Raw genomic sequence first — 21,467 nt, forward strand, 5'->3', positions numbered from 1 at the left:
ATGTCAGAAAATATTTTCACGGACTGGCCTTTAGGGTGGGACGGATAAATGTATCACGTGACCGAGACAAGCGTCAAGAGTGAGTCTTAGAATGCCTGACCTGTGGTGGCGCGCAGTGGATAAAGCGTCGACCTAGAATGCTGAGGTCGCTGGTTCGAAACCCTGGGCTTGCCTGGTCAAGGCACATATGGGAGTTGATGCTTCCAGCTCCTCCCCCCTTCTCTCTCTCTCTCTTTCTCTCTCTCTCTCCCTCTCTCTCTCCTCTCTAAAAAAAAAAATGAATAAAAATAAAAAAAATTTAAAAAAAAGTGAGTCTTAGACAGATGTAACAGAGGGAATCTGGTCATTTTTTAAAAAAATAAAACATCGTTCAGACTTAAATATAAATAAAACGGAAATAATGTAAGTTATTTATTCTTTCTCTGCGGACCGGTACCAAATGGCCCACGGACCGGTACTGGTCCACGGCCTGGGGATTGGGGACCACTGCTCTAACTAACTGAGCTTCTGGTCAGGGCTTTGTTTATTTGTTTTAAGTGAGAGGAGGGGAGATAGTGAGACAGTCTTCCACATGTGCCCCAGCCGGGATCCAGCTGGCAACCCCAGTCTGGGGGCTATCCTCAGTGCCCTGGGCTGATGCTCAAACCAATCAAGCTACTGGCTGCAGGACTAGAAGAGGTGGAGAAGGGGGAGAAAGAGGGGATTAGAAGCAGATGGTCGCTTCTCTTGTGTGCCCTGACCAGGAATCAAACTCAGAACATCCATACACTGGGCTGATGCTCTATCCACTGAGCAAGCCAGCCAGGATGTGTTTATTTTATTTTTTAAGTGCTATTATTTATTCTGATTTCAAAAGCAATATAGCATCATTGTAAAAACAAAAAAGGACCAACAATACAAATTTACAAATTTTCGTGTACAATATAGAACATGAAGCTCTTAATTATAATTACATATAGTTTTGCATTTTTTTAATATATTTTTTTGTATTTTTCTGAAGTTGGAAATGGGGAGGCAGTCAGACAGACTCCCGCATGCTCCCGACTGGGATCCACTCAGCATGCCCACCAGGGGGCGATGCTCCGCCCATCTGGGGCGCTGCTCTGTTGCAACCAGAGCCAATCTAGCGCCTGAGGCAGAGGCCATAGAGCCATCCTCAGCTCTTGGGCCAACTTTGCTCTAATGGAGCCTTGGTTGCAGGAGGGGAAGAGACAGAGAGGAAGGAGAGGGGGAGAGGTGGAGAAGCAGATGGGTGTCTCTCCTGTGTGCCCTGGCCGGGAACCAAATCTGGGACTCCTGCATGCCAGGCTGACGCTCTACCACTGAGCCAACCGCTAGGGCTAGTTTTGTATTTTTAAATGATAGATTCATTATTTTTTCTCATTTCAAAATTAATACATGCTTTATTGGAAAAGCATGTAGAAAATTTCTATTTTGCAAAATAGAAATTTGCAAAATTAAGAAAAAAACCCTTCTCAATCTTAATCTATTAAAAAAATAGTCACCATTACCAACCTGATGTATATCCTTTTCATCTTTTCTCCTATGTAAAATTCACTTATTTAATTTTTATAAAAATGAGATCACACTGCCTGACCTGTGGTGGCACAGTGGATAAAGTGTTGACCTGGAATACTGAGGTTGCTGGTTCAAAACCCTGGGCTTGCCTGGTCAAGGCACATATGAGAAGCAACTACTATGCGTTGATGCTTCCTGCTCCTCCCCCCCTTCTCTCTAAAACCAATTTTTAAAAATATTTTTAAAAAAATTTTTAATGGGATAATGCTATCTATACCAGGGGTCGGGAACCTATGGCTCGCGAACCAGATGTGGCTCTTTTGATGGCTGCATCTGGCTCGCAGACAAATCTTTAATAAAAAAAATAATAACGTTAAAAGTATAAAACAATCTCATGTATTACAATCCATTCACTTCCTACCACTCATGTTCATGGTTGCGGGTGGCTGGAGCCAATCACAGCTGTCCTCCGGGACAACACCAAATTTTTATTGGATAATGTGTAAGGTACACGGGTCGTTGTATGGCTCTCACAGAATTACATTTTAAAATATGTGGCATTCATAGCTCTCTCAGCCAAAAAGGTTCCCAACCCCTGATCTCTACTATAGAGCGCACAGCTTCTCTTCAGACTCGGTGAACATTTTCCCAGGTCATTAAATGTTCTGTCCTGCAGTACTTCTCCATTGGGGCCCTCTTTGCATTTTGAACATAATAAGTGGCTCTTCAATGTGCAGGACTCTTCCGTGCTTTGCCGGAACCGTGCCTGTAGCACTCCCTCTGCTCCTCAGTTACTCCTACAACCAAAACTGGGAGTAGTGGGATAGAAGCCTCTCTCCCTCCCGGTCAAGAATCACTCCTCTTATAGCATTATTTCCTACAGTGTTTTTCACAAAAGGCTTAGAGTATAGGATTATTTATTCATTTTTTTTATGAGAGAGAGAGAGAGAGAGAGAACAGGGGGAGGAGCTGGAAGCTTCAATTCCCATATGTGCCTTGACCAGGCAAGCCCAGGGTTTTGAACCGGCGACCTCAGTATTCCAGGTCAACGCTTTATCCACTGCGCCACCACAGGTCAGGCTTAGAGTATAGGATTATAACAAACATTCATTTTTTAAAAAATTAAAAAATTTTTCAGAGGAAAAATTATTTCAGAAATGCCAGCTGAAAAATGCCACATAGAACATATCACCTTTATGTTTAATCTGATTAATTTAATGTGATTAATACACTGGATATACTGGGTGAGAAGGTGTGTACATTAAAAATGTTGATATATCATGGATGGTATTGTCCAGATTATCTAGTATTATCTAGAACCATGCTTTATCTATTAGATGAACAATGAAGGATCCCCCCCAAAGGAATGAAGTGATCTGTCTTGTCACATACAGAATAGATAGGACTTATCTTTACAGCCAGAAAAGCTTTTTATCTATTGTGAGAGATAGGTTTTCTGGCTCTATCTGAAAGTCATGCAATTTTGGGGACCCTGGTTGGGGTGAGCGAGGGGGAATGGGCATGGAGTTGAGACAAACAACTGTTCTATTCTTCTGGGGTTCCGACAGACAAAGAGTGGATTCCCACTCTGTCACATAACAGTTGTGTGATCCTGGGAAAGTTCCTGCTCCCCGAACTTCAGCCTTCTCATCACTAAATGGGAACTCTGAATGAAGAGCCAACGAAACACTTCCTTCTCTCTTGGGCAAGTGAGTTCCTAGCACTATTCACCTGCAACCCTGACCGACGTGGCATGTCAGCTGCATTGCTAGGCATCATGGCTTCTCGTACAAATGAGCCCTGAGTGGTAAATGATGTCTAGACAGGAAGGGCTATGAATGAACTATAAATAATTAGTGAAAAACCGCAGCTCTTGGGCTGCCCCAAGTGCAGTGAATCTGTATCTGGTCAGTGCCTTTGCTGGGATCCTGGAAGCTTTGTCTGTAGGACTGCTATACGATTTGGGACACCAGGTTTCTGAGTCAGGCAGTTCTCACTCATCTCCTGCATCTGGAAGGACACTGTGTCATCACCTATGAGAATTCTGAGTGTACCAGTAACACTGCGTTTCCTGTCCCTGCGTCCTCCTAGATGAAGCCAGTGCCAAGGATGGCCTATCTGGGTCGTTCTTTTTTTTCTTCCTATCTGGGTCATGTGAGCCCCCCTGGTTGAGCTCCAGAGGGGGCCTGTGGGAGATAATAACAATAACAACCTCTGGGGTGGTGAGGATTAAGGGAAGTTACAGACAAACAGAACTGTGGACAGAAGATGCGCCAAGTGTAAGCCCCCTTCTCTCCATCCCAGAAAAAAATACCTGTCTTTGGGCTCTCCTTGTTTTTTTCTTGATGGAGAAAGGCCTGCCTCTAGCTTCCAACTGGAACAGTCAAGTTCTTTTTCTTTCTTCTTGGCTTTTTCTCTTGCCTCTCCTTTCCCCCCTTTGTGGGAGGTGGGGGAGTCTGAAAGCAAAAAGTGGCAGTACTGCTCACTCAGCTGATCCCAGCACGGCTTTGGGGGAAAAGGAGCATGGGGCAGGGGCAGGGACAGCGGCACACTCCCCCACCACACACACATTTATACACAGATGCATATACAATCTGCGCATATGTGTGCAAATCCACACTCACACCCGGGGACAGAAAGGCATTGCACACACACCTATGCACATGTTCATATATATTTGCATATATAGACATGTACAAACACATAAGCAAACAGAAATACACACATAGGCAGATGTACACAAACTCTTACACATCTACAAATCTCGCCTTTGAATAGACAAACACTGTCACTCCACACTAAAGACCATCTGTTATTTATTAAGTCACTCAACAAACATATATAAGCCAGGCACAGTCCTGTCCCAGGTGCTGGGAGGAAAACGTGATCCAGGTCGACCTTGCCCCCTCTCACCCAGCAGCCGCTTCCATTTTTTGATGAGGACTTTGGCCAAGGACACCACCTCCTTGTCTGAGCAGTGCTTCCGGACTCCGTTAACAGCGACTCCAATCCTGGTTGTCTGCAAAGCCAGAGGGTTAGGGATTGGTCTGGGAAGGGACCCATCGGACTGGCTGCTCTAATTGACAAGACCTGCCACGGCTCAACCACTCTCTTCCCTTAGCTTCAACTTCTCCAGAGCCCCAGCCCCAACCTATGGCTGGGATAATAACCCTGGTCCTATCCCTGAGGCCCTTGCCTGCCATCCTTCGTGAGGGCCAGCGCCCCAGACGCAACCCTCCCCCTCTCCCACCAGCCAGATGGATTCTAAAGCTGAGGTGGGGGTGGTGGTGGTGGTTGTGGGTTTGGCTGATGATGAGGACCCCGCCCCAATCCCGGTCCCCTGATATGGTGGAGGCATATCTTTGAGCTCAAGTTTCAGCTCATGACACAGCTCTGGCTACTAAAGCTTGGATTTTTTTTTTCAGGGCCAAGAGTATCTGGTAATGTTTGGGGGTTATATGGGCAACACACAGAGGATTGAAAAATGGGGGACTTTTCCCTGGGTTATTGACCTCTTGGATCCCACAAGCCCAGGGCCTTGGGGATTGGGGTATTCAAAGAAAGCACACCAGTCTTCCTCCCAGACCCAAAGGGCCCCCTGCGCTTGGAAGGTCCGCTGTCCCCACCAAAATGCCTGTCTCCACCCTCAGAGCACCTCCAGAGTCCCCAGCCTTTCCTTGGAAATTGCTCCCTGACCCCACCCTTGGAGGTTTTCCCCCCAGCCAGACACCCGCCCCCGCCCCCAGCACTGTCCCCAAAGCTTTCCACCCCCACCCCACCTGGAGCAGCTGGATGGACATCTGACAGCTGTTCAGCTTCTTCAGAAGGTCGAGGGCCCCTTCCTGTGGGAGGCCAAGGTGAGGACTGAGGCCCCTGGGTTCTGCCCCAGGGCCCTCTCTGACCACTGTGTGGTCTCAGTAGGAAGTAAGAGGAAAAGGGTAGGGAGGTGACTGTTCCAGCTACAGGATCAGGCAAGGGACAGAAAGAGGAGAGAGAAAAAAAGATTCCGGCCCTGATCAGCTCTCTACTTCATCCCTCCCACCCTGGGTCCCGGCCCCCTCTGAGCCAGGCTTCAGCCCTAACCATTCACCCCGACCCCTAGCTGTTGGTTCTGCTGTTCCTTCTACCGAATATGCTCTCCCCTTCCCCATCTCTTCCTCCAAAATTAATTACTTTGCAACTTATTATTATTGCTTTTGTATCTATATATCTTCCTCTTCTCATCTTTCTTTTTTAAACTTAAAAAAAAATTAAACTCATTTGGGTGACACCGGTCAACAAAATTATACAGGTTTCAGGTGCATAATTTTGCAACACCTCTTCTGTGCACCATATTGTGTTCACACCCCCCCTCAAGTCAAGTCAAGTCTCTGTCCATCACCTTTTATCCCCCCCAACACTCCCCCACCTCAGCTCCTGACCTCCCCACCTCTGGCAATCAGCACATTGTTGTCCATGTCCATGAGTTTCCTCTCTCTCTTTTGTCCTTTTTTGCTCACCCCCCCCCCCATCTTTTTCAACTGTGAGCTACTGCAGGGTAAGGACTGTGGATTTTCTTTTTCTTACAGCTTTATTGGGGTATAATGAACATACAATAAATTGGACATATTGTCGGCTGCAATTTGATAAGTTTTGACATATGTACACACCCATGAAACAATCACCACAATCAACATAAGAACATAGCCATAACCCCCCGAAGTTTCCCAGTTCCCCTTGGCAATCCATCCCTCCTTGCACCCCCAACCAGCTGCCCAGGCCACCACTATTCTGCTTTCTGTCATGATAGATGGGCTTGCATCTAAGGGATTGTATGTCAAGAGTACTGTAATAGACCCCTTCTGGTCTGGCTTCCTTCACGCAGCATAATTATTCTGAGACTCATCCATGTTGCTCTGTACTATATATCAATAGTCCTGTTTCCTGATGAGTCGTTTATCCCATTGTGTGTTTATACCACAATTTTTTAGATTTTTTTTTATTGATTGATTTAAGAGAGAGAAATAGAGAGAGAGAAAGAAAGGCGGGGTGGAGAGGAGCGGGAAGCATCAACTTGTAGTTGCTTCTTGTATGTGCCTTGACCAGACAAGCCCAGGGTTTTAAACCAGCAACCTCAGTGTTCCAGGTCGATGCTTCATCCACTGAGCCCCCACAGGTCAAACTACCACAATTTGTTTATGCATTCACCTGTTGATGGACTTTCGGTAGTTCCAGTTTGGGCCTACTACAAACAAGGCTGCTAGGAATATTCATGCACAAGTGTTTGTGTGAGCATACACTTTCGCTCCTCTTGGGTAGAGAGGACTGTTTTAATCTCTGAGACCTCAGGGTTCAGCACATAGCCTTGGCTCCCTGCACAAATGAATCCAGCAGAAAGCAGAAGGCGGCAGGGGAGACTGGGAGGGGAAGGAAGGAAACTCAGATTTGAAAATCTGTTGGCTGCCAGGGCCTGAATCACTCCTGACCCATTTCAGCTTGCTCCTTCCCCCAGCCCCTTCCTAGGAGCCAGCCCCTGCCTCCTGTCCTGAGTTCGGTTCCCTGGGGAGCACCAACTGACTGTGTTCTGTATGCTCCTGCCAGGCTTCCCTGACCACGTCCCAAGGCCTGCCAGTCCTCAGCCTCCCTTGGAGCTTAGGTTTTTTCCAGAGGTGTGACCTGTGGGCTTGTGTGTGTGTGTAAATTTGTGGGCATATAACTCTGTGTGTAACATTAATTAAAGGTTTACTATGTGCTGGACACTCTTCTAAGTATTTTGCGTGCATTATCTTGTTTAATTCTTACAATGACCCTATGAGGTAGGTTCTATTACTATCCCCATTTTTATAGACGACCCCACTTTCACAGAAGAGGAATCCAAAAAATGGAAAAGTTAAATAATTTGCCTAAAGTTACAAGGAACAGAGCTGGGATTCAAACTTCTGACAATTTCAGGCTTGAACCACGATATAACTCTGTAGGTATGAACATAGAGCTATCCAGACTCGTATAGTCATGGAATATCAACACGAATAAGTACACTGGTGTGCTGGCCAATGTTTAACAACCGGTTCTCAAGGAAAAAAAAAATACACCCGGATTTGTATTGTTTGCCAATTTCTGGTGTAAATACTCCTCCCATGGCCAATTTCAAGTTACCCACATGCCTTGGTGACCTGAAGGAGGTGCTGGGGAGTGGCACGCTAGTACTATATTTTTCGCTCCATAAGACGCACCTGACCATAAGACACACCTAGGGTTTTAAGGAGGAAAATACGAAAAAAAATATTCTGAACCAAATGGTGTGTTAAAATATTTAATAAAATATCGTATTTTTCGCTCCATAAGACGCACAGGCATTTTTCCCTCCACTTTTGGGGGGAAAAAGTGTGTCTTATGGAGTGAAAAATACAGTATATAGCCTGACCTGTGGTGGCACAGTGGATAAAGCGTCGACCTGGAAATGCTGAGGTCGTCGGTTCGAAACCCTGGGCTTGCCTGGTCAAGGCACATATGGGAGTTGATACTTCCAGCTCCTCCCCCCTTCTCTCTCTCTGTCTCTCCTCTCTCTCTCTCTCTCTCTCTCTCTCCTCTCTAAAATGAATAAATAAAAATTTTAAAAAATACAGTATATAGCATTTCCACCACATTGATGTAATATAAGTAAATTACCTCTAGACCACAGATGATAGTAAAATGTAGTCAGTAATTAGGAAGTGATGATTTCAGAGTATTTATTACCTTTGTTTTTTTATATAATTTAATTGCAAGCTTATAATTTTTAAAATAATGGCTGCATTTAATAGCAAGATTGCAAAATTCCTGAAAGTGCAACCACCAGTGTTATGCCGGATCCATCTCACCACTGGGCACGTGTCTCTCTGTCACATTGAGTAGCTGGGTCATGGTGAAGAACAGCTGTGAGCCCTGCTTGTAGCCAGGCTCACAAAGCTTTGTGCAAAGACTGTATTGCCAGGCGTGTCTCTCTGCACGCCTGTATGAGATGTGTAGCCAGCAGTATCTGTTCCAGGCGTGGAGCTGTGGGTATGCAGCTAGAAGCGCAATGTGTTTGTCTTTGTAGAATGATGCCTATGTTATAACGTCTGAATGTGTAAGTGTGGCTGTTAAGTTTGTAGTTTTGCATGCCTGGGCACTGCTTACTGTCTGCATGCACACGTGTGCCCATGTGTGTGGTTGTCTTTGTGTATCTTCTGTAAATGTAACAGTGTATCGGTTATGTCAGGGTCAGTGGTTATGTCTCCTATGCAATTATGTTTATAGTTGCTTGTTTAGTTATTGTTGTGTGAGGCTGTGTGCATACAGCTATATTTGTCGTGTGTGATTGTGTGTATGTGTAGCTGTGACTTGATATGTCTGAAGCTGTTTCAATGCGTGCACGCTGATGGCATCCGACAAAAGCCCTAAGTTGCTGGGACTTTGGTAACTGGCAGTAGACCCTGGGCCTGAGCTGCAACGTGGAGGATCCGTCTTATTACAGGAAGTGTGTCCTCCTCTCCCTAACCACCCCTGGCCGGGCTCATTTTTCACTCCCAGCGCAGGCCCCACCTTTCTTGATCACATGCCCAGAGCTCTGTGCCCACTCAAATGCTGCGAAAAGCCCAGGCACAGACGTGGCTGCAGACTGGCTCTGAGCTGCAGGGACCCTGTGGCCAGACTTGCACCTTTCCAGGGGTGAGCTCTAAATACTTCCACAAGAGTGCATTCTAAGGAATACCATTCCATAGGAGAGAGGGCAAGGACAGTGGTGGGCCAATGGCCATGGCGGAGTGAGGGGAAGCCAGGGCCAGTCCTTCCTCCTCAGCCAGAGCTCCACTCCCAACCAGGCTGCCTTTCTCAGGTCTCCCAAGCTTCCCCACCCTCCACTCTTCTCACCCAGACACGCAGAATCTCCTGGCCCAAACCCGAGTCAGCAAGGAGCAGGGTTGGAATAACCTGTCTACTTTCCATGGAATTTAGCTCGGAAGACCTGCTGCCCACCACCACCACCACCACCACCACCCCGTTGGGAAAGTGCCCCCATGCCTTGTAGCTCAGTTTCACTGATTTTGGAAGACCCTGGAATGGGGGCGGGTGGAGGCTGGGCTGGAACCGTGAGATTACAGCACTCTGCAGGGTCCTGTTTCATCTGATTGTGCAGAAGCAGCTCTCCTCTAACTCTTAGCTAGCACCACCCCCAAGCCCTCCTAAGGATTTCACATCTCTTCCAACCTCACAACCTCCAGCAGAGACAAAAATCCAGTGACACTCTTGCCCAGGAGGTAGGTAATCTCAGCTCCTTCTTACAGATGAAGAAACCAAGGCTCTGGCCTTTATATCAACATTGACTCATTACTGCTCATGTCTACTCTAGGGCTTCCTGACATTCATGGCTCCAGCGACCCTTCTCTCTCTTCTGCTTATTTAAAACCTCCCTTACCGTCCATCCGTATCCCAAGTTCCTAGGGTCAGATAAGGCCCTGGAAACGCCATGTTCTGCTCCAGCACAAGGCTATGTATGGTGGGAGGAGGAGGGTCCTGGGACTGGGCGAGATGGGAGACATGCCCACTGGGCTACCCTCCCTTCTTTTCCCTCCGCGGGTGTGTCCAGATCCTCCCTGGACGAAGGCCAAGTTTGCTCTGGCCGAGAGATCCCGCGGCGCCAGCCTGAGGCAAAGATCACGGGAAGGATCAAACATTAACTTCAAGTCGGCTTGCGCTCCGGGCTTCGGGGTAGCCACAGGTAGGACCGCCAGTCCTGATTCCCCTTAAGTTAAGGGCTTTAACCTCGGGGTCTGTGCTGGAAGCCCAGGCCTCCGGCCCGCCGCCCTCCCCCGACCCCGTGGGCCCAGAGGGCCGCGGCTGCCCCGCACCTGTTCGGCCCCCGCCACCGCAGGCCCCACCCTGCGGCCAAAGAAAGGGAAAATTGCAAACAGAACTGCCTTTGGCGCCCGAAACTGTGGGGTCGCGGGATCTGTGGCCCTTCGTTTCTTTTCCCCAGATCCACTAAGAGTGCGGGGCAGACGCGGCTCCGCACCCCCTCATCAGCTCAAGTTACTTTTGACACTTCAAGGGCCACCAGGATTTTGTTCCCTCCACCCTGCCGTCGCCGTCACTCCTCTGGCTGTGCACACGTCGTCCGTCCCGGGACTCGGAAAGTTCTTTTCCAGGTCCTGATCTCTTCACTCGCTTGCCGGGACCATGCGCAAACTACCGAGGGACCCCTGAACCTTACGCGTCCAGACGGACGTGCACAAGCCTCACCTTCGGGGTCCACACGATTCCCACCCCCGGCGCCCCGAGCCATGCACACGCCCACTCCGAGGCGCCCAGCAGTCCCCAAAGGGGCGCTGAGTCCTGCACCAGCCATGCCTCCCCCGGGTCTCGAGTCCCGCACGCGCCTCCCCCGCACCCGCCAGCACGCTCCCCCCGGACTCGCCGCGCCGCGCCTCCCGGGGTCGGACGCTATGGCCCAAACTCTGCAGCCTCACCGTGTTCTTCCTGGCTACCATCTTCTCCAGCTTTTTGCTGATTCTCAGAAGTTCTTCCTCCTGGCCCATGTTGGCCCACGACGCCCGGCGGGGCGAGGGGCGCAGGGGCAGCCGCTGGGCCTCGGGGGCGGGAAGCGCAGAGGCGGAGGGCGTGCAACCCGCGCGGGACGCAAACACACACGACACACACGCCTGGCGGGGGCGGGGTCCCCCGGGCGGGGTCCCCCCCCTCCCCGCCCGCCTGCCTCCCTCCGACGTGGGGGAGGGGTGGCGTGCGCTAAATATAGATTTCAAGGACTTGCTGGGGCAAAGATTGCCCGCGCCGGCTGGTCGGGCCTCCCGAGCGGGACGAGGCTCCGAGAGAGGGCTTTTCTCCTCGGGCTTTTCCCTGGGAGGAGACGAGGGGGTCGGGAGCTGACGGGAGGCTTGGGGAGGAGGGCTCTCTGGCGAGTCGGGAGGCCGTCGTCCCGGGACACAAAAGGCTGCGCCAGTGAGAAGGCGCCTGAGTGAGCTCCGGGAGCTCCCGCGTATCTGTCTGCAACTGTTACAGCTCAAAACGGGCGGACCTAACTCCGAGCCTGTGCCCAAGTGGAGGCAACGTGGTGCACTCGGATCACATTTTGGGGCCTGATCGTTAAATCCAACTCCGCCTGACCCTGTGCTCACTCACATCCGTGCGCCAGCGTATCCAGGCCCTCTGTTTCCGACTATTTTGTAAGGGTGAGATTTTGCATTTCTAACAAGGTCCTGGAGAACTAAGTCCGGTGCTGCCCGTCCTAGGACTGTGCTGAGCAGGGAGGGCTTGGGAGATCCTCAAGTCCGCCAAACTTTAGAAATAGTGATCCAGGTGCATGGGCATGCTCTGTTTAGGGTCAGGGCACTGCCTCCCCAATGGGATGGAGTTTGGAAGGGTCATCTTGGGTGGACAGGAGAAAACGGAATTGTGCTGCTACAGCTGTGCATACATCTGTGTTTCTGAGGAGGGACCTTCCAAGGGTCCGCAGCAGACCCATGTCACTTCCTAAACAAGGAGTTTACTTGACAGAAAATTATCTTTGGGGGTCAGGGGAGGTGCTTAGGGACCTGGAGGGGAGGCCTGAAAAGTCCACAGTGTGGGGGGTGAGGAGTTACAGTTTGGGATGTTCAGTAAAATCTTCAGACTCTCCGGAGAGAACCCCACTCCAGGCAGTCACAGAGACAGTGTGGTGTGGACTCATTCGGCTTCTAACTGCTGAAGTGTGTCCTGGTACTGAGGGAGGAAGGGGTGAGGTTTTCATTCATTCAACAAATGTGTTGAGTGTTCAAGCAATGAACAAGACAGACCCAGTTCCAGTAAGCTTGAGATTGGGTCTGTGGGTAAGAGAAACCTTGAACAAATATGGACACAATCAATTCTGGATGATCACAACTGGAGTGAGGGGCAGGAAGATGGGGAGGATACCTTAAGGACATATTTGAGAGGGTTTTATCTCTTCTGAAGAAACAAAATTTAAACTTTGGGGAGAAGTGTACAGTGGGAGTTGGAGGGAGGAGGAAGGGAGTGTTCACATAAGAAGAAACATTCATTCATTCAACATGTATTTATTGAGCATGTACTATGTGCCAGGCAATTCCAGCCCTGGGCATCCAGAGAGGAACAAAGCAGTCCTCCTAGAGTTTCAAATGTGCAAAGCTTAGGGATGGGAGGGTGCTTGGCATGTCAGGGTTGGAGGAACTGAAAAATTGGTGTGGCTGCAGCACAGAGGTGAGGGAAGTGTGGAGAGAAATGAGGTGGGAAATCAGGGATAGGTGGGGCCTGACCACGCAAAGCATTGTAGGCAGTTAGATTAATGTTTTGGGATTTGGGGAAGTCTCTTGGCCAACCCCCTAAGCAAGCCCCTCTAAGTTGAAGGGACAGCTATCTGCAGTTACTTAGGATTGTTTTAACAAAAATATTTGCCTTCTGCTTTTCGCCTGGAGGAGGCCTAGGTGTAACTTTCTCCAGTTATCCTGAATCCAAGTTCGTCCGATACCAGTTGCCTTCACCATGCACCAGTGCAGAAGTCGATGCCACATCTGCCCTGGCCCCTAAGATCGTCCCCCTGGCTCTGTCTCCAAAAAAGGTTTGTGATTACATCACCAAAACAGCTGTGATTGGAAGAGTCTGAGCCAGTGAAACTGACCATTCAGAACAGAGAGGCCCAGACTGAGATAGTGCCAGCTGCCTCTACTCCGGTCATTAAACCCTCAAAGAGCCGCCAAGAGACAGAAAGAAGCACAAAAACATTAAGCACAGTGCAACTGTCACTCTTGGCGAGACTGTCAACATTGCCCAACAGATGTGTCACCAATTTTTAGCTAGAGAACTGCCTGGAACCATAGAAGAGATCCTGGGGACTGCCCAGTCTGTGGGCTGCAATGCTGATGGCTGCCACGCTCATGACATCACAGATAACATCAACCGTGGTACAGTGGGATGCCTAGCTGGTTAAGAACTACAAAGAAAATGTTACATTTGAAGATCATTTGATAACAAAAATCAAACAAATTTGATTTTCCTCAAACTCCCACCCAGTTCCCACTCTGAGTTGATTCACAACAAAAGTACCCAAGACTCTTACATCATCAGGGCTCAGAGGACCCTAAGAAAATGAGTCCAGCCTGACCAGGTGGTAGTGCAGTGGATAGTGTTAGCATGGGACGCAGAGGACCCAGTTCCAAAACCCTGACATCAAGAGCTTGAGCACTAGCTCATTCAGCTTGAGTGTGGGGTCACCAGCTTGAGCGTGGGATCATAGACATGACCCTATGGTCACTGGCTTCAGCAAGGGGTCACTGGCTCAGCTTAAGCCCCTTGGTCAAGGCACATATGAGAAGCAATCAATGAACAACTAAAAATGCCACAACTACGAGTTGATGCTTCTCATCTCTCTCCCTTCCTCTCTGTCTCTTGCTCTCGTTAAAGAAAGTGAGTCCAACCATTGTATTGATAGGAAGACTGAGGCCTGGGAGGCCCAGGCTTGCATTGGCCTACTGTTTCAGACACTGTTGGCAGCCATTGCATTCCCTCTGCCTGCCTGTCCTCCCTGGAGGTCACCTGCAATCAATTCCTGGACACGTTTCTGACATCTTCCTACATCTCTCTGAGAACTTCTGGATAGATTGGAAGAGGCTGGGAATTGACATCCCCAGTAAGAACCCTCCCAACCAACAAATTTGTCAAGACTTTAGTTTACCAACAGAATTGGTAAAGACATTAGTTTCTTCACTCAGTAGGACAACTAACTTGAAGGCATATTCTAAGCTTCATGGTCTCTCAAAGGCCACCAATAAGGTAAGCTATAGATACTAGTGGTGACAGCCCCACATGAACACACCCTTTATTGCTTCTTGATCTTCTGTTTCACTTCCGTAGTTCCTCATGCAGCATCCAGATAAAGAATCCCAAGCCTTAAGATTCCATCCCCGGCCCTGGCCAGTTGGCTCAGTAGTAGTGTCGGCCCTACATGTAGAAGTACCAGGTTTGATTCCCAGTCAGAGCACACAGGAGAAGCGCCCATCTGCTTCTCCACCCCTCCCCCTCTCTTTTCTCTCTTATCTCTTTTTTCTCCTCCCGCAGCCAAGGCTCCACTGGAGCAAAGTTGGCCTGAGCACTGAGGATGGCTCCATGGCCTCCGCCTCAGGTGCTAGAATGGCCCCAGTTGCAACCTAACAATGCCCCAGATGAGCAGAGCATCGCCCCCTGGTGGGCATGCTGGGTGGATCCTGGTGGGGCGCATGCAGGAGTCTGCCTCTCTGCCTCCCTGCCTCTCTGCTTCTCACTTCAGAAAAATACAAAAAAAATAAAAAATAAATTAAAAAAAGACTCCCTATCTTTCCCTACTACTGTTCAGATCACATAAATAAAACCACTGGGATTTACTAAAAAAAAAATATTTTATTAGAGATGAGTGGAAGAACAAGTCAGATATGAACAAAACCCGACACAGGCTCAGAAGATAGCTCTGTACTGTGGGATCACAGAGCAGTCCGGTCTCCAGGGTAAACAGCCCAGCCCTGGGCCAGGCTGCTGTGTTGGCTGTTGGCACCCTCTGGCTCCTGTTTGGCCCGGCCCACCGGCGACTATAAAGCTGAGGTGTTTGAGACCAATGGTGGCACAGGAGGATCTGTTTTCCAATGAGGGGCTGAAAGCCAGGGCAGACTCGCTGGCACTGGGGGGCAGAAGCATTAAGTCTCTGCTCCCGCCATTTCTATCACCCTCCCTGTCTGTGACCCTTTCCTGCCCCAAGACTGGAAGGCTCCCGAGTTGCCCGAGAGAAAGGAGAGAAGTGAGGACCAATTACCAGGACCATTCCTTTCTTGCTTGCTAAGTCAAGGAGAGTGGGCAATGGGGGTGAGTCCTACTCTGCTTCTTGACTGGGGACGGGATAGAGGTCCCTGGGAAGGCTGTGCAAAAGGAGTGAGAGTCAGAATAGTTAGTTAACAAGCAGTACGGCATGGACACTGACCAGACCAAAAGGACATGAACTACAGACAACTTGCAGTGTCATATGGCTGTCAGTCTGTCCCCAATCCCAGAACCATCTGCCCTGCCCATTCCCAAGTTCAACCTTTGGGACCAGCTCCCAGCAAGGGACCACATCTGCAGGACCCTTGTCTTATTTATGTGGTGTCTGCTATGTCTAGTACAGGTCTGGATATCAAGTCAGAACTCAGTAAAGAAATACTAATGGGTGGGTAGAGAGACGGTCCCTAGCCTGGCAGAATCCCTGCTCTGGAGAAGGAGGAAGTCTGGCTGGTCCTACGCTTGTGGAGTCCCCAGACAGATGGAAGAAACAGGGTCCTGGCCAGATGAGGGATTAAGGGTTCTGCAGCTGAAGCTAGCCAGGAACACTCAGATCCAGTCAAAGGGCTCCCTGCTCCCCGGGGGGTAATGAGAGAGAGGGGAAAGAACCACCATCAGCCCTAACATGGAGGCACCCAGCGTCCTTGGCAGGGCCCACGACAGGGAGGAAAGCCAGACGCAGAGGCACAGGGACAGAGAGAGCAAGACCCAAGGAAATGAACACCTCAGTTCCCAGTCTTGTGGGTTTGAGTCCTAGCTCTGAACTTCGGGGTCCAGCATGAGTGTGGTTCAGGCATGCAAGGGCCGGGGAGCTAGTCTTGCAAAAGCTGTACAGAACTTGCTGGGAGACCCCGGTTCTTGAGCCCTCTCCTTCAGTGAAGCCAACCTGGGGAGAGAAGGATGACAACTGACATTTGCTAAGTGCTTAGAAACAGCTGTTGATCTCACTCAGTTTCACAACTGTCCTAAGGTGATGGAATTATATCATAATATGGGAGTAGATGAAAGTATCCCCATTTTACAGATAATGAAACTAAGGCTTGAAGAAGTGAAGCCACTTGCCCTCTCCTCTCCCTAAAGCTGGAGCTCTTAGTATCGTACATGCTTCAATAACAAGCACCCACTAAATGCTGGGTGAGGGATACCTGGCTGTGGACACAGATTTGTGTCTGCATCTGACTTTGATGGCTTGAGGGTGACAATTCTCTGGAGAGGCCCAGCTCCTGCCCCTGCTTTCACCCACTCCCAACGCAGACAACTGATGCCATCCCTGAGGAGTCCCGGGGAACAAGGCACAGAGGTGGCTTCCGTCCCAACACTGCCGGCTCTGTCCTATGCCACTCCCCGACTGAATATATGCACATCCTCCGTGCCTGGGAGCAGGCAGTCTCTGCAGATCCCAAGAGACTCCTGTACAGGGGAGCATAGGGCAAACCGAGGGCTGGTACACAGCCACCCCAACCCTGCTTTGACCGCAGGGAGGTGACTCCTTCACTGAGCAACCGGCCCGGCTGACACAGCCCTCCTCATCCTCTTCTGGGGAGAGCCAGGGCTCGGGCCTCATCACCTCTACCATCCCTTAGGGCCTGGGCTCTCCCCAGCCTCACCCATTCCGGGCTGGAGTGGGGAATGGCCAAACTGGCCACCTAGGCCGGTATCTACTCCCATCAGGGGGAGAGGTCACCCATCTCAATACACCTACTTTTTTTCCTCCCACTACACGTACGCTTGACCAACTCTGCCTCCCAGGTACTCTGCTACCCCCCTTACACCAGTCCTGAGCTCCTACTTACCAACATGTTCCTTCTGGGTAGAGGTTGCCTGGCTGAGGGACAGTCTTCCAGCTTCCGGCGCCCCCCGCCTATAGGAGCGGGTGCTCTCGGAGCTGGAAAGCAGGGAAAGGCCACTGTGACTCCCATGCCCAGAGAGACCCCACGAGCAAAGAGAAAGGGCTCAGATGTAGAGAAAGGCGAGGGGCTTAGGACGGGTGAGTAGAGTCCATGTCCACGAGGCCCGCTGGCTGGGTCCATCACAGGCCCTGGCACCGACCTCTCTAGAGCTCTGGAGATCTTCCCATGTCTACTACCAAACTCCAAACTGAAAGGGTTGCAAGGAAGAGAGGACGGGACACTGGGCTGAAGGTGGGGATAGAGTGAAGACTCCACTAACCGCCTCTAGAACAAGCCACACAGATAGGACTAAGTCCTTTCTACTCCAGCTTCAGCAGTTTGGGTCCCAGATTCTTAATCAGCCTTCCAGGCCAGATGTGGAATGGGGAAAGTGGTCCACTCACTCTCCATTTAAGGTCTAGCATTTCTGCATTAGTCAGAGCTGGAAGGTACCCAGTCTTCAGGCAGACAGTTTAGAGGTGGGAAAATAAACAGATGCTCAGAGGTCAGGACACTTGCCCAGAATGCACAGCTGGGCTCTCACCAACCTGAACCTGACAGGGGGATGCATCTCCGCAGGCGTGGTTCCAGATGTCAGGCTGGGTCGGGAGGTGCCCGGAGGCTCCCAGAGGCCCTCTTCAGAGCTGGGGGGGCTTTGGTTGGTACTCCCAAGTTCCACAGGGCTTGTAAGGCTAGAGGAAGAGGACGCTGGACTGCCCTGGCTCTCAGGGGCCCCGGGAGACTCGGAGCTCAGGCTGGGGACTTCGGAATGATCTGGAATCAGAGGTGATAAAGCCTGTTTTTATCTCTTATTCTGCTCAGTTTCAAAGTGGTCTCCGGGCCCTGGCCGGTTGGCTCAGCGGTAGAGTGTCGGCCTAGCGTGCGGAGGACCCGGGTTCGATTCCCGGCCAGGGCACATAGGAGAAGCGCCCATTTGCTTCTCCACCCCTCCGCCGCGCTTTCCTCTCTGTCTCTCTCTTCCCCTCCCGCAGCCGAGGCTCCATTGGAGCAAAGATGGCCCGGGCGCTGGGGATGGCTCTGTGGCCTCCGCCTCAGGCGCTAGAGTGGCTCTGGTCGCAATATGGCGACGCCCAGGATGGGCAGAGCATCGCCCCCTGGTGGGCAGAGCGTCGCCCCATGGTGGGCGTGCCGGGTGGATCCCGGTCGGGCGCATGCGGGAGTCTGTCTGACTGTCTCTCCCTGTTTCCAGCTTCAGAAAAAAGAAAAAAAAGAAAAACAAAAAACAAAGTGGTCTCCGGCCTCTAGGACCTCCCGTTCTCCACTCCCCATCTACTGCTGCAGCACTTTCCTTCGACTCTTCCCCATCATGGGGCAGTCTTATCCGTCCATGACGTTCATTCACAACGGCCATGGCCAGTGACACACTGTTTAGCTTCTGCTTCCACCTCTTCCTCCGTCGGGGCCCTCCTGTGCATCACCTGCAGGCTCAGCTCAGAGGCTGTCCCTGCCAGGAAGCCTTTCTAACCACCCTCCTGTCCCAAGAGGACATGCTCTCTCCCTCCCTTGAACTCCCAGAACAAGCCTATTCATTCATTCAACAAATACAGTGTGTCCGTAAAGTCATGGTGCACTTTTGACTGGTCACAGGAAAGCAACAAAAGACGATAGAAATGTGAAATTTGCACCAAATAAAAGGAAAGCCCTCCTAGTTTCTGTAGGATGACATGGTAGCATGTGCACATGCGCAGATGATGACGTAACACCATGTATACAGCGGAGCAGCCCACGGCCATGCCAGTCAAGATGTGGACGGTACAGAGGAAAGTTCAGTGTGTTCTGTGGCTCGCTAAATTCGAATCCGTGACCAAAGTGCAACGTGAATATCGGCGCGTTTATAACGAAGTACCACCACATAGGAATAACATTACTGGTGGGATAAGCAGTTGAAGGAAACCGGCAGTTTGGTGGGGAAACCCCGTTCTGGTAGGCCATCAGTCAGTGACGAGTCTGTAGAGGCTATACGGGATAGCTGCCTAAGGAGCCCTAAAAAATCTGTGCATGAGCCCACATTAAACTGCACTGAATAGGTATGAAACTGGGAGAGTTTTCCTTTTATTTGGTGCAGATTTCACATTTCTATCGTCTTTTGTTGCTTTCCTGTGACTGGTCAAAAGTGCACCATGACTTTATGGACACACTGTAGTTCTTGAGAACACCCAGGCACCATGCTAGGTGCTGGAAAAATAGTAGTGAACAAAACACTTGAAGTCCCTGTCCTTTTGGGATTTACATTCCACATCACATTGCGCCTTATATGGTAAGGGACTGCATTCTAGTTTTCATCTCCCCCATTTGACTATGTCTCAGTAGTCCCCAGAGGCCTCAGACATAGTGAATATATGTCTCAATATATATGCTCAATATATGCTTCTCTCTCTTTTTAAGTGAAACATTGATAAATTTGAAATAAAACAGACCCACATAGGGAACTTATTAACTGTGGCATCTTGGGTAAGTTACTTAACATCTCTGTTCCTATACTTTTAAGAGGAAGAAGATAACCCCAACCTGTCAGGTGATTATGAGGATAATTTGCACTAACATAAGTACTCTGAGCTCAGTGTCCTAGCATGCAGTAGGCCCTCAATGAATGGCACAATGAGCATTTTTCTGGGCAGCCAACCATACCTCCACTGGTATGTCCTGTGCGGCCTTGGACCATGGTCCGAGAAGGATTTTTGACCGGTAGGGGTGGGGGGCAATCCTCACTCTGGCTCTGAGGGGTAGCTGATCCCAGGCTGGTGATGGTCTCATAGGTCTTGTTGCTGATGTCCATCCTCCCACCAGTCCAGTGGACCTGGGCTGGGATCTTCAGAGGGCAGCGCTGCTAGGGTGGAAGTGTAGGAGTAGCCTGGTTTCTCCAGTTTAGCCCCGCCCTTTCCCACACCCAATCCACCTGGCTCTTTCCTTCTGCTGTCTACAGGCCTGAGAGGCAGAGGCTGGGACCCACCTTCTCTTCCTCATCCTCCTCACTGTCAGAGCCAGGCTCTGTGGAAATTCCCCAGGAGTAGTTCACGTGTAGAGGAAAGGCCAGGGTCCCCGCCTGGGCCTGTTCCAGCTGCCAAAAACAGACCATGGCAGTTCAGAGGGTCCGGGCTCAGAGGAGGGAGGGAAAGGGTCAGGGTACCCCTCCTTCCCTAGACCTCACCAGCTCCGCACACTCCTTGTGCCGCTTCTTCCTGGCTATGTCCAGAGCTGTTTCTCCATCTTCATTCACTGTGAGGGGAAAAGTCAGGGTCGTGATCAGGGTCAAAGCCGCATTTAGTTTAGAGGTTAAGATGGGCCTCTGGAATCACATCGTCTGGGTTTGAATCCTGGCTCTGCTACTTCCTGGCTGTATGACCTTGGGCCTTAATTTTCTCATCTACAAAATGAGTATAGTACTTTTAAGTTCCTAACCAGGTAGTTGTGAAAAATTAAATAAGTTAATATATGTAAAGCACTTGGTACATTACTGGGGACCGAAAGCCAACAGGGTCTTTGCAGTTTAGATTTTGGGGGGACAGAAGTGTGGGGAACCGGCAGTAAGCTGACAGTCTGCCCAACCCCCCACCCCTCACTAGTTCTGTGAAGTTGCTAAAGGCTATTTTTTTCCACACCTTTATGTTAGCTGTGGTGCTGGATTGTTTATACTTGTCCTACCCCCATGTCCCACCCCCCATGTCCCTCTGGAAAGACTTGAGGCAAGTTTCTTTTTATCCTTTGTTTTGTGAAGTGAAGATGTTATGTATGGTGGGGGTTTTCTGCACCTGGGAGAATTCTTGGGATGCCTTGGAAATGTGACTTTGCTTTAATGATCTCTTTGATTTGCTAATGGCTCACTTTGCCCTATAAATAAAGCAGGTTGGGGGATGGAGGGTTGCTTTTTGCAAGCTATCCCTTGCGTTGTAAAGAGACCTCCTGAGCCCATCCTTTTTCTCTTTAAGCCAATTTTCTTAATTCCGCGCCGTTCCCACTCAGGACCTGGAATTACTAGCTGCGCTGGTTCGCACATTACCAGGCACATGTTAAAGAGTAAGTGGTGGCTATTGTAACAACTATAATTCAGGTTTGGCTCACATTGTTTTGATCAGTTACTTTCAGAAACCTTTTATTTCACCCTCTTAGCAGGCCTGCTAGGTCAGTGGTATTATTCCCATTTTATAGATGAGGAAGCTGAGGTTCAAGAGATGAATGGACAAATCCTAGCCACACAGGTGGTCAGAGGCAAGCCAAGACTAGCACATGTCTGACTACAAAGTCCATGCTTGT

At 50.0% G+C, this 21,467-nt stretch overlaps 2 protein-coding genes and 1 long non-coding RNA gene across 3 annotated transcripts in view; 1 reads left to right on the plus strand and 2 right to left on the minus strand.

Moving 5' to 3' along the window:
* TCEA3 (transcription elongation factor A3) overlaps positions 1-11,115 on the minus strand; it is a 47,499-nt gene extending 36,384 nt beyond the window's left edge. Inside the window, exons 1-4 of the mRNA XM_066375408.1 lie at positions 10,983-11,115; positions 5,298-5,360; positions 4,432-4,537; positions 3,833-3,974 (exon numbers count right to left, since the gene is read on the minus strand). Of these exons, the coding sequence (XP_066231505.1) occupies positions 3,833-3,974; positions 4,432-4,537; positions 5,298-5,360; positions 10,983-11,051 (380 nt within the window). The 5' untranslated portion in view covers positions 11,052-11,115. The remainder of the gene's footprint in view (positions 1-3,832; positions 3,975-4,431; positions 4,538-5,297; positions 5,361-10,982) is intronic.
* On the plus strand, positions 9,114-10,235 carry LOC136399768 (uncharacterized). The gene is made up of 3 exons (XR_010750204.1): positions 9,114-9,186; positions 9,677-9,773; positions 10,103-10,235. It is a non-coding gene; the product is annotated as an uncharacterized lncRNA (long non-coding RNA).
* Positions 11,116-14,209: 3,094 nt separating the features above from the next.
* The window catches only part of ASAP3 (ArfGAP with SH3 domain, ankyrin repeat and PH domain 3), a 56,736-nt gene continuing 49,478 nt past the window's right edge, over positions 14,210-21,467 (minus strand). The window contains 8 exon segments of the mRNA XM_066375407.1: positions 14,210-16,156; positions 16,159-16,192; positions 17,100-17,156; positions 17,158-17,191; positions 17,744-17,969; positions 19,845-20,040; positions 20,167-20,274; positions 20,365-20,432. Coding sequence (XP_066231504.1) covers positions 16,119-16,156; positions 16,159-16,192; positions 17,100-17,156; positions 17,158-17,191; positions 17,744-17,969; positions 19,845-20,040; positions 20,167-20,274; positions 20,365-20,432 — 761 coding nt within the window. The 3' untranslated portion in view covers positions 14,210-16,118.

Source organism: Saccopteryx leptura, chromosome 3 (assembly GCF_036850995.1).
Source record: "Saccopteryx leptura isolate mSacLep1 chromosome 3, mSacLep1_pri_phased_curated, whole genome shotgun sequence".
NCBI lineage: Eukaryota > Metazoa > Chordata > Mammalia > Chiroptera > Emballonuridae > Saccopteryx > Saccopteryx leptura.